This window comes from Poecilia reticulata, linkage group LG14 (genome assembly GCF_000633615.1).
Source record: "Poecilia reticulata strain Guanapo linkage group LG14, Guppy_female_1.0+MT, whole genome shotgun sequence".
NCBI classification, from domain to species: domain Eukaryota; kingdom Metazoa; phylum Chordata; class Actinopteri; order Cyprinodontiformes; family Poeciliidae; genus Poecilia; species Poecilia reticulata.
The window spans coordinates 21,536,517-21,548,784 of NC_024344.1; the positions used below are offsets into that span (position 1 = coordinate 21,536,517).

At 38.0% G+C, this 12,268-nt stretch overlaps 1 protein-coding gene across 2 annotated transcripts in view; it reads left to right on the plus strand.

Moving 5' to 3' along the window:
* The window catches only part of wwc1 (WW and C2 domain containing 1), a 50,772-nt gene that overhangs the window by 13,158 nt on the left and 25,346 nt on the right, over positions 1–12,268 (plus strand). For both annotated transcript variants that reach the window (XM_008428437.1, XM_008428439.1), the window contains exons 3-7: positions 7,658–7,767; positions 7,850–8,053; positions 8,721–8,797; positions 9,041–9,120; positions 11,430–11,559. In XM_008428437.1, coding sequence (XP_008426659.1) covers positions 7,658–7,767; positions 7,850–8,053; positions 8,721–8,797; positions 9,041–9,120; positions 11,430–11,559 — 601 coding nt within the window. The remainder of the gene's footprint in view (positions 1–7,657; positions 7,768–7,849; positions 8,054–8,720; positions 8,798–9,040; positions 9,121–11,429; positions 11,560–12,268) is intronic.

Genomic DNA, 12,268 nt, shown 5'->3' on the forward strand with positions numbered 1-12,268 from the left:
TCCAGCGGACATCGGAGATGGTATGTGGAAACATTAACATTTATTTAGCATTTTGTGCAAAGAATATAGAAATGACAAGGGGAGGAGTTGGAGCCAAATTGCTACCTTAGTTAATAAACCCGGTAAGTTTTCAACAGTTCTTCGTTAACGTGACATAAATAGGTTATAATGATTTTCATTCAGTCAGGACTTTACACTGAATCTAACCACATGCATCACAGGTAGATTCTAGAAAAGCATTGATTAATGCCTGATTTTAAAATTAGCTAACTGCACTTGTAGCCAATATTTTGTGCCCATGTGGTTGGACACCACACAGCATGACGAACCCGATGAAACCGACATACCTAGGATTTCTGTCGGCTAATGTGTGGTCTCAGGTTTTGAAAATGGGCCGACAATCGGCCGACCACTCGTGTCGTTTGCGCTGGACATTACACTAAGAAAATGAGGAAGGTTCATTTTTTTGGTTCGTGTCAGAGTTTGATTGCACATTCACACCTTCACAAACAAACCAGATGAAAGTCTGGTTTGTTTAGACAAATAAACTAAAGTTTCATTAAAGCGGACTAAACGGGGCTGGTGTGAATGCACCATTAGTCCTTCAGTGATTGCTTGTAGCAAGGTCTTCCATCAGTCTGTTTTGGAGAGCACACTTTCTTCCATTATCGCATCAGACCTAAAAATGCTCAACAATCTGAACAGAAGCCCTGTTCTGGTTCTGTTCTGGGGATGACTGGTACCTCTGGAGAGGAGGATTCTTTATAAACCGAAACACAGTGTCATTTAAAACGGAGTTTCTTCAGTTAGAGAATTCTTCACAACCACTGTAATACAGACATCTACAGGAGTTCTGTAAATAACTTCTTGAACCTTTGACAATATGAATTACAACAATATTTATTTTCCTCGTGAGGTTACAAAGTTCCCCTCTGCACATTACTTTTCCCCCCAGCAGGCTGTGCATTGATTATTTTTTGTTGTTTTTTTTATGTTTGACTTTTTAAAGTCTTGATAGTTGGTGTTTATGTATTGCTAATATGTTTTCCAATATCACATAATTACCTAGAGACATTTAAAAATTTTCTGTCAACTTTCAACATTTTTTAACTTTAAAAATGTTGAACTGTGAATTGCATTTCAACTAATGCTGCACATAATACTCTAGTCAAATCTTTAAGATTTTTATTTATATAACTTTTAGAAGCAGGTAAGCTGAGCAACTGTTATGTGATGCCAGAGCTTCTGTTGCTTGTTTGTCATTTTGAACCATCACTCTATGTCTGTCTATGTTTAGTTTCAGTCTAAAAGCGATTCAGGTTTTTCCTTATTCAGCTCCATGTTTCCAGCTCAAACACGGCGGAGGGTAAAAACCTCCAGCAGAGAAACAAACACGCATTCCTGAAACACACAACGCCAAGAAGTGAGCAGTGTGCGGCCTCGCCGACCAGAAAGCTCGATTCATATGAAATCCCTTTCACTGCCTGCCAAGGTGCACGGGGTCGAAGTGCAGCGTGAGGCCCTGCAAACTGTTAGCTGCTGCTGCGGCGGGCTGATTTATTATTTTTGCTGATTTATTCTTTGCTCTCATTTATTAATTGACTATTAATTTCAGATTGAGCCTATTGCATATGTACTCTGCAGCTGTCTGCGTTGCAGACGCCCGCATCAGATTTATCTTGTCCTGCACTGAGTGCTTTAACAAAGCACTGCTACAGCGGCTCAGATGCGTGTTGTGAAAACACTTACTCGACTGATGAAAGCAGATTATAGAAAATATTACCATGTTTGGAGCTGTTGCATTTAAAAAACAATAAGGGTTATTTTCTTGGCTGAAAATTCTGTGTTTACTCCTGTTTGGTGTAAACAGAGGATGCAGGTTAAATCTGCAACGCCCAAAAGGAACAGTCAAAGTAAGAACTGCAACGAGGTGAAAATCACAGCTTAGAATGTGAAAATGTTTTCAACATTAAATGTCTGCACCTTACAGAAGATTTCCACAACAATGTGTTATTGAGGAGATTATGGGAAATAAAACATGCAACTGGAACCACCAATGAGGTGGAGATAAAGGAAATCACAATGTCGCCCAGCTCAACAATGCCTGGACAATAAATTGATTTTCTTGACTGATTGAATTCTCTGTTTCTTCAGATTAAATTTTTGAAACATCTGTACTTTTTTTTTTTTTACCTTTGGTAAAACCAAAAACTCCTTTGGTTTCCATAATTTAATGGGATGTCAGAAAGCCCAGAGCCGCCATCTTGTTTCAGTAGCAAGTTTTGCAGCTTGTAGTTAGTTTAGTTAGACTTTGAATTCAGGTCAACGCTATGATGAAATATTGTGACCAGGCCAAGGTTTATTTATTTAAATTGAGAACAAAGTAATAATATTATAAGAATGCAGTGGTGTGACAATCGTCAAAATATGAAAATAAAATTATATTACAAAAAAGAGTTGTAATTTCATGAAAAAGTACTAATTTAATGAGAGCTGCTGAATAAAAAATAGAAATTGTGCATATATACTTTGATATTACTTTTACAGATAATCCTTAATACCTAATAGATGTACTTAGATCATTTCAATGTCCTGGAACTGATATGACTAAGAATGAACTACATGGACTGAACTGATCATGTCAGATCTCTTCTATCGAAGCTTTTTCTCATTAAAATGACTTTATAATTTTAATATTTTTTGTGGTAAAATTGCATCTTTAGTCTGCTAATTTGACTATATTCTCGTAATTAAACAAAAATTCTTGTAGTGTGACCCAAACACTTTGTCATACAACTCACGTGATGACTGAAATAAAAGCCATTTCATTTATAACTTCTTTTTTAGAAAAAAGCAAAGAAAAAAATGGATCCGGTACAAAAAATATCTGGTATTTTTTATCCAGATCGCCCATCTCTGCCTTCAGGTATTTCCCACTCTGACATTATGATATCGGTAATAATGATCCAGAGTTTTCTGTAAGATCATGACGTAGTTTTTCATAAGGCTTTAATATGATATTTTGAGTCACAGTTTCGCTGCCTTGGAATGAAGAGGAAGCTACATCAGCTGAGATTGCTGGAATATTTTCCTCTGGTATACTTACTTACCTGTGCTTACTGGAAAAATGCAACATGTTGGACCAGTTTTTTGTTCACTTGTGGAGGGAGAGAAAAAAAACCCGCCGTTGTTGTTCAAGACACATTTGGAAATGTTAGGAATCCCCTGTCTCTGTTTGCTCTGGTTTCTACATCAGCTGCCTGCTGAACTTTCCATATTTCTGAAGGGAATGAAGACATGAGTTGAGAAGATGGAGCCAGCTGAATGATGGGATGGTTTGAATTCCCTGTGGCAGTCGGCTGAAAACCCTCCCATCACTGTCCGCTCTCAGGAATGAAGACGGACCGCCTGCCTTTTGTCCCAGACATGGCTGTGAAAAGAGGAGGAACACACTGCAAATATCTGATGGCCTTCATTTTAATACCTGCAGCTCTCTAAATTGAGAGCTTTTCTCGCTTCTTTTTATTATTCTTCCCATCAAACGTTTACTCTCTGAAAACAAATCCACCTTTCATTAATGATTAAAACCCTTTCTGCAGCTCACTCTGCATACCAAGAACTCCGCTGAACATTACAGAGACAAATTAAACCTGGTTATAAATTCCTGTGAGTGCGGCATCATGTGCTGCAGGGCTGTCGTCAGGCGACAGGAATGCCGTCGGTCAGATAAGACTCAGCAGAAAGGCTGCGGCAGGTCGTTGCTTTCACCATCCCAATGCCAGTTATTCATGCCGGATTGTCCCGTGAGTGTGTGTTTGTGTGAATGTTTTACAGTTGGACCTTGAGCTGCTGTGAAATGCGGTTTGAAGCAACTGCGACTCCGAGGTATTTGGACTGAGTCACTACTCAGCTATGCAGCTCACCTCCCTGGGTGTTTTTACTTGAGCGGTTTGCATCGTGGAGCCAAGCCGAGGAACACCTGGGAGGCGGAGGTTTATTTATAGAAAGAAATAAAACCCCACCAGGTTTCCTGCAAGCTGATTTTTAATTTTTTTTTCCTTTTTGCTGACAAAATGTCACAGAAGTTGTTAATCAACTTTTCCTCTTGGTATTCAATGTCCACAAATGCTATAGAATGCCAAAACCAGTTTAGCTTCAGAAAAACAGCCAGTTTGAAGCAAAAAAGCTGAAAATAAGAGATGAAATCTTCTCAGCAGTTTAAGGAATGTTCTTTGCAAATTAACTCATCTTAGTATTTTTTTTATTCTGCACACTTTAATGTATTTTATTGAGATTTTTACATGGTAGACCAGAAAAGAGTAATGTGTTATGTGTAAGAGGAAGTGAAAGTATAAATGACTGAGAAAATTTATCACAAATTACAATCTGAAAAGTGTGGTGTGCATTGGAGTTATTTCATCTTTACCAGCTTTGTACACCTGATCCTGAACTTCTTTACTATTCTTTAGAATTTGTGGACAGATTCTTGACTGGATTTAAGTCTGGATTTTGTCTAGGCCATTCTAGCACATGGATATGCTTGCATCCACCATCCCATTGATTGTAGCTCCTCTCCAGTCTCAAAGTGTTTCTACCAACATCATCCTCTATTTATCATCTCTGATCAGCTGCCTGGTCTCTTGTTGAAAAGCTTGGCCAACAGCATGATGCTGCCACCACCACCATGTTTTATGTACCATAACTTTCTCTTTGTCCTTCCTCTGTTTGTTCTGTGTCTTAACTGTTGAAAAATCTGTGGTAAATTCATGTGGAACTTTTGTTTTTCTACTTTAAAATGAACCAGAAAGGACTGAAAACTCTGGAAAATCTGGAAGTGTTTCATAATATAAACTGCTAATTTCTCTGTATTGCAACATCACTTTACGCAATACGCGTATTGCAAAAAAACTGTGTGAAGTCATTATTTATATGATATTTATGGATGGTATAATACATTCAGGATTTTTAGGTTGTAATATTTAATGCAGCATGAAAAGTTCTAGTAGGTAAAGGGGTGGTATGGTGGTAATTTTGTCAAGAAGCTATAACTATGTTGTTCATAAAACAGTCATTTTTTTCAAAAGGTGAGTTTTTAGTCTTGATTTAGAGGAACTCAGTGTTTCAGCCTCTTTTCTGTTCTCTGTAAGTTCCTCCCAGATTAAAGCAGCATAGAAACTGAATGCTGCTTCCCCATGTCTGGTTCTGAGGACGCTTAGTGGCAAAAACCCTTTGAAAAGGAAGAAACACAACCATTTAAAAGGCTGTCGTTTGTTTGACTTTTATAGATTCAGATAGAACTTATATAACAAAAGTCAAAAATCACAGCAAGTGAATCTTGGATTAGAAAAGTGCATTTTATAATTGTTTTACAATGTTGTTGGACTACTGTGACATTCTAACAGCTCAATATTCGGGAAGAAGAGATATTTCACAGAAACATGTTCTGGATGAGTCCAAGCTCTGCTAATCTGACTAAACCAGTAGTCTGACAGAGTCTGAGCTACTTTACCAACATGAACCTGTCAAATGTCAGCATCTTGATGAGCAAATCTGGAAGAAACTAACCCCTAACAACTGACATAGAGGGTTAAATCTTTAATAGTTTATATATTGATGCACTATTTACTACCACTGTGTCACATAAAACTCTCATTAATGCTACTATAGACTGACATATTTCTAAGAATTTGTACTGTTAATTAGCGCTGCAATGATTAATCGAATTAATCGTGATTAATTATTGAAATAGTTGTCAAGAATTTAGTAATTGATTAATCATTAACTGGCCTATACAGACTCAAAAAAAGGCAATTTCCTGAAAAAACCCAACATTATCAGAGCAGTATTTAAGCCAGAACTGTACAAAATATTATGCATTTAGCTTTTAATATAAAAAGAACTTGTTTTCCCCAAAACTCATCAACTGGCCTGGTTTTAGCTTCAGTTGGTTCAAATTTACCAAAGGAATGTTCAGAATCATCAGAATAATTGCTAGAATAATCAATTACTAAAAGTATTGTTGGCTCCAGCCCTATTATTACTATGCAGTAGTGATTTGAGTTTTAACACGAAGCTGTTGCTTTTCATCTCCATCAGTTCTGGTGAATTTCAGCACCGTGGTGCAGTAGTATCAGGGGTTGCCATGGAAACTTCCAGGCGATACGTCAGCATCACTTGTGGAATTCCAGGGGCCAGTTTTCTCCTATTGTGTCCTGTTAGATGGGTCCCCCCACTTTTGCCTCATCCCCTTTTTCTCCTTCCACCTCCCCCCTCAGAGGTGAATGGAGGACTCAGAGGAACAACAGACGGTCGGATCCCCCTGCCCCCTGAATCCTCTCCTCACAGACAGTTAGCTCACAGACAGTCAGACACGTGTTTTATTTGACTCAGACTTTTAGAACACCACCGCTGCTTCTGTTGTTTTTATATGTCTCAGATTTCTGTTAATTAACCAGAAAAAATCTCAACTCCTGAGTATAGAAGGGTAATTTGTTGCTTTTTTGGATGAATGAATTGTGTCAACATCACCCAGGAGCTGCTTGGTTTAAGATTCATCCTCACTTGATACCAGATCTGAACAATTTGTGATGGTTTGGGTAATAAAAGAGACAGAAAGCAAGGACGGAATGTGTCTGAGGCTTTGTACACACGTAGCAAAGTCTTTATAAAAATAAAGTAGAAAAGATTTTATTCACATGAACCCACAAAAATATACATTGTTTTAAACATGCTAAAACTTATGTCAGTCAATCATAATGCTTAAAAAAAAACACAAATCCTGTTATGAATTAAACCTGCCACCAATCATTATTTTGTTAATTTGTGTTGACGGATAGATTGGTTGCACTACTTTTAAAAAGCGTATTAGAACCAGGGTTGCAGCTAATAATTGTTTTAGTTATTGATTATTTTTGATGATTAATCGATTAATAGGATAAAAAACTCCCCACATTCTGCAGATTTTTCACTTCAGTCATTTTACGCAATATTAGAAATACATTAAAAATTTAAATAAGAACATAAATCATTTCATCTTTGTAATCGGATTATAAACATTTTTTTTACTTAAAATGCCATAGCTTAGCATTTCTTTTACGGTACGCTTGACTACTTGTAGCAAAGGATGCATCTGCAGATAAAAAATACTAAGATTAGCATTTGAAGATCTCAAGCCTTTCTGTTTGACTGAACATCAACACAGTGTAGTGCTGATCTGGTGATTATTGTTTTGGATTAACTAATTAATAACTGGATTGCAAAAGGTGTTTGATATGAGATTGCTCTTAAAGAATTTGAACTAGTCAAAGCTGTGCCACTTGAGGAGTATTGTGTAGAAAATATTTCTAGACAAAAAAGGTTTGTTTTTTTTTATCTTGATTAATGCAATTAATCATTGCAGCACTAAAAAGTATAAATTTTTTGAACCGTTTTGTCTTAATTACTTCTCCGAGCGTGTTGTATTTTTTGGGAAATGCCCTTTTTAAGAGACTGCATACCCCACTTAATGATTAATTAATTTCTAAATTAATCCGATTAATTGTTTCAGGCTTAGATCCATCCCAAACAGTTTGGGGAATAAAAGAGACGGAAAGCACAGAGAGAATGTGTCCGAGTTTGTCTGTCATGTCATTAAAGTTCTGAATCTGTTCGTTTTCAGGCAGACAAAGCCTCTGACATTCGCTGACTGCATTGGAGATGAGCTGCCGGTGGGCTGGGAGGAAGCTTACGACCCCGTCGTCGGAGCGTACTATGTCGACCACAACACCAGTGAGTCGGCGTTCTGGCACCTTGAACACCTGTTTCACCTGAATCAGACGGGTGTGAACCGTTTTACCTGATTTGCCCTCAGAGCGGACCCAGCTGGAGGACCCGCGGGCCCAGTGGCAGCGGGAGCAGGAGGCCATGCTACGAGACTATCTGGCCGTGGCCCGGGATGCGCTCAGCGCCCAGAAGGAGATCTACCAGGTGAAGGAGCAACGGCTGCAGCTGGCGCAGCAGGAGTACCGGCAGCTCAACGACGCCTGGAGGGACAAGTCCACGTCACAGACGAGCCGTGAGTCAGAGTCCAACATCAGCTTAGCTTCAGGTGTCTCCTGTGAGGAGGAGGAGAGGTGGAAGAAGAATCACGGTTTGGTTTTCAGTAGAGCTGAAACAATTAACCGTAATTAATTGTGATTAATCAATGATTGAAGTAAATGTCAGTTGGAGCCCTTCTTATGAGTTTGTGGGCCAGTTGCTCTGTTGAAATTGGCATCAGAACAGCAGTTGATGTTTTTTGAAAATAAGTTAGCCTGAGAATTAACATTAACTTGATCATAACTTATTGTTCTCTTTTCTTTTAGTTGAACAATAATTTATTTGCTTCCATTTTCTATTTTTTAGACTTTAGACTAGGATTTATTTGGCTACTTTTGTATAAAATGTACAAAAGTACATTTTGTCACTTATTTTGTTTTTTTTAAATACTTTTTTAACATTTTATAGATTATAGATAAGTATATATTTTTAATTATTTTTATTCTTTCCCCTATTTTTACTTCTTATTTTCTTATTTATTATGTGTTACTCATTTATTTGTATTTATTTATGTAATTTGTACCTTTTCATTTTTTCTTTACTGTTAAATGTTTGTTATTGTAAATAATTCATTCATGCTATATTTTAGTAATATAAACATAAGTACAGCACATCTTTTTAACTTGTTTCTTTTCCTCCTCTAGTAAATTCCAGGTCGTCCTCATCCAGCAAATATGACCCAGATATTCTCAAAGCGGAAATTGCTACAGCCAAAAGTCGAGTAAGAGACACTGCATTGTGTTCTTGAATTCACATTTACATTTGGACAGCTGATGTGTCTGCATAGACTGATCATCAAATCCTCACGCTGGAGAGTCTGGAAATAGATCATTGTTGGTTTGGGAACAGTTTAAACTGGCCACATGAGGAATAAATGACTTTGGTAGAAAGGGTGATGTGAGCAGAGATTGCTGTGACTAAAGCAGAAGGTATTTCCATCTCTGACGGGTTTGTTCTGTGACAGGTGAACAAGCTGAAGCGGGACTTGGCCTGTATGAAGCAGGAGCTGCAGTACAAAGAGCAAGGCTTCGAGACGCTCATAGAGTAAGTGTTGTTACGGCTCTCAAGGTGGCAGATGAGTTTGAAGCAAGATATGTAAAACTGGAAAATAATTCAAGTATTTTACAAGCGTGAATGGTTTTTATAAACAAGTTAAATTTTCTAAAGTTTTGTGAGGCTAACCCAATTAATCGGATTGCTCGTGAGTAATCAATTATGGAAATAATCATGAACTAGTTCAGTAATAGATTAATCGTTAACTGGAGTGTACAGACTCAAAAAAAGGCCATCAGACATTTTGAAACGACTGTTCATCAATTCAAACTTACAGATGTGTAGACCTGCCTGTTAATGTTCTGTAATTTGCATGAATAAGAGACTTTTTGTTTCTGGGATAGACACAATAAACAATAAATCAATTATTGGCATGGTAAATTAAAATGAGCATGATAATTTTCGAAACAAAGAAATCCTCCCCTTCAGTATAATTGAAAATCCAGCATTTTGAGAAATGCTGCGAACATTTGACACACAGTATGAAGTAGTTAGTTTGCACAACCTGCCACTTTATGCCTGTTTTCCATGTCAAAGGTGATGCTTTTTTTATGTGATTTAGTTTTCTGAGCCTTCTTAATCCATTTAAATTATTTTTGTTTCACTTTTTACATTTAAAATGAAATGTTTTACAGTTCCAGTAATAAACATTCTTTAGAAAAAAAAGCTTTCTTGATCTTTGAGAGGCCATATTTGCATTAACAAGCCATTATTACTATTATTATACAAGTTGAAAATGGTTTCAAAATGATTGTTTCTGGGAGAATTTATTGTCCAGCAAAATGTGTTACTGTGACAGGCCTAGTGATAAGGCACCAAAACTGACTCCAGCCCAGGGGCCCTTAATCTTCTAGATCCGGCGCTGGCTGTGGAATACTTTCACTACTGTGAAGTTTGCTCTCTGAGTCTTTTTCTCTGCAAGGAAAGACTGTATGAGAAACATTCTTAGTCTAAAAGATAGGATTTATGAATGGGACAGAAGGGACAAAATGGAAAAACTTTCACTTGTTGGAGCTTGAACCGGCACGTGTTGACAGACCTTAAAATAAGTGTGAAAATGTTGACGAGCCAATTCAGGTGAACTGCTTCTTATCTCCTCAGTTATTGCTCCTGGGTTATCTCACATTCCATCCAACCATTAAACATTATACGCCTCCATAAACACCTGAGCAGAGCCGCAGCTCAGGAATGCGGTTTGGAGAGGAAGCACCTCGGCTTTACAGTCTCAGACTGCAGCAGCTCTGAAAGCAGTGGAGCCTTTCCTCTTCCTTTTTTTTGGGGGGGGGGGTGCTGCTTGGACGCTGAATTGAGAAGGAATGCTGCGCTGTTTGCCTTGCCTCCTGCAGCACAGTGAGCGTGTCAGGAGGATTAAAGAGCAGCGGTCGGACAGCATTCCTGCACGGCTTTCCTCTCCTGTTGCAGCGTCGGACGGCATTTGGTGACCAATCACCATTTGAAGAAGTGGACTGTCAACAGAGAGTGAGAGACATGACTTCTGGGGGAAAAAAGGGAATAAAATCCCTATATTACAGTTCCTTTTACAATTGTTCCAATTAAAAGAGAAATTGGAATGTGTTTTTAAAAACTGTAGATATGTGGTCAAAGACAAAAAAATGAGCCATGTAAATGAAAATGCGTTTCGTGCAGCTTTCAATCCACCTTTGAGGACGACTTTAAGGGGATTAGTTGTTCCCTGTTACAGACCAGTACCTCCCTCCTTCACTTCCTCATTCTTTCTCTTTTTTTTGTTTTCTCCCTTGCTGTGTCTCTCATTCAGCCCAAAACTCCCTCCCCTCGTCCTTCTCTGGAAGAATGTGGAATGGCCAGTTATTCAGATGAACGCATGACTTGTTCATGTTGAGCTTTACGTAGCAGCTGCTGCTCCTGCAGTTTTCTCAGATGATTGTTTACTGCAACATAAACAATAAATCAAATACAAAGCTGAAGCAAAAAAAAAAAAAATCACAAGCTATGACCAATAATATAAATATGTCATAAAGTTCTCGGTCTTTCTGAGCTGACTCTGAGTGCAGTTTGGAGTTCATTTTACAGCATAATCGCTTTTTTTGTTTTGTTTTTTTAACTTTATTTTTATTGATGTTCCCCAGAATACAGTCAAGATAAAAGACAAAACTATACACACAAGCAAGAAAAAGCCCAAACTGACCAGTAGGGAGAGATTCTTGACTAATTAAATAATATATAGGACAAAGTGACCCTTTATATCCATATTTGGATTTGTATCATTGACGTGAATGTAGATGGTTTTGTTTAATGTTCTTCTTCTTTATGTCCTCCAGGATTAACCAGAAAGTATCCAACAGCCCATCTGGCTACAAGCTGCAGGACGCGCAGGCCATCCTCAACGAGGTCCGCTCCATTCGAGACGCCATCAGCTCCGGGGAGAAGGAGAAGCAGGAGCTCATGCAGGTAAGATCGACTTGAAGCCTGAGTGAACACAAATACAGAAACGGCAAGATGACACATTTTTGTTTGCATTAAAGCTGGTTTAAGAGAGTTAGCTTTACCTTTTCCTGCCTGAGCCAGATAAGGAAGGTGTACTGTGTCCTATTTTCCCTCGTAAAGCCATTGTTTATTTTTGTGAGCTCAAATATTGTGTTCCCAAACACCGAGGTTCTCTAAGTATGAGCAAACATATGAAAACCTGTTTCTTTTTGTCCTCATTTCTGAAGCATCAGTTCAGAGTGGAGGAAAAAAGGAAACAATTTAAAGTCATAATCGTCTTCTCAATTACACATGTTGATTTACACAAAACCCAAAAACAAGCCATGCTGTTTTTGGGTTTTGTGCTTTTACAATGCTTGAAACTATTATATATTATAGATATGATGAATATCTGGAGTCCAGGATTTGCTTTTTTCTACAGCTCACCCCTAAATACTACAGAAACATTAGGTTTTGTCTCTGATGGATGATTTGGAAGGATGGGCATCAACTTAATTATTGTAACAGAGTATTAAATAAAAAATGCCTTCTCTATGTTTTTTTCTCTTTGAGGAGTCAGCAACTATCTCCAGGGGCGGATCTAGAAAAATATTTATGGAGTGGCAAGAGGGGGGCAGGGATTTTTTCAGGGGTGGCAGCATATGCCAGTATGTGTGTGTGTGTGTGTGTGTGT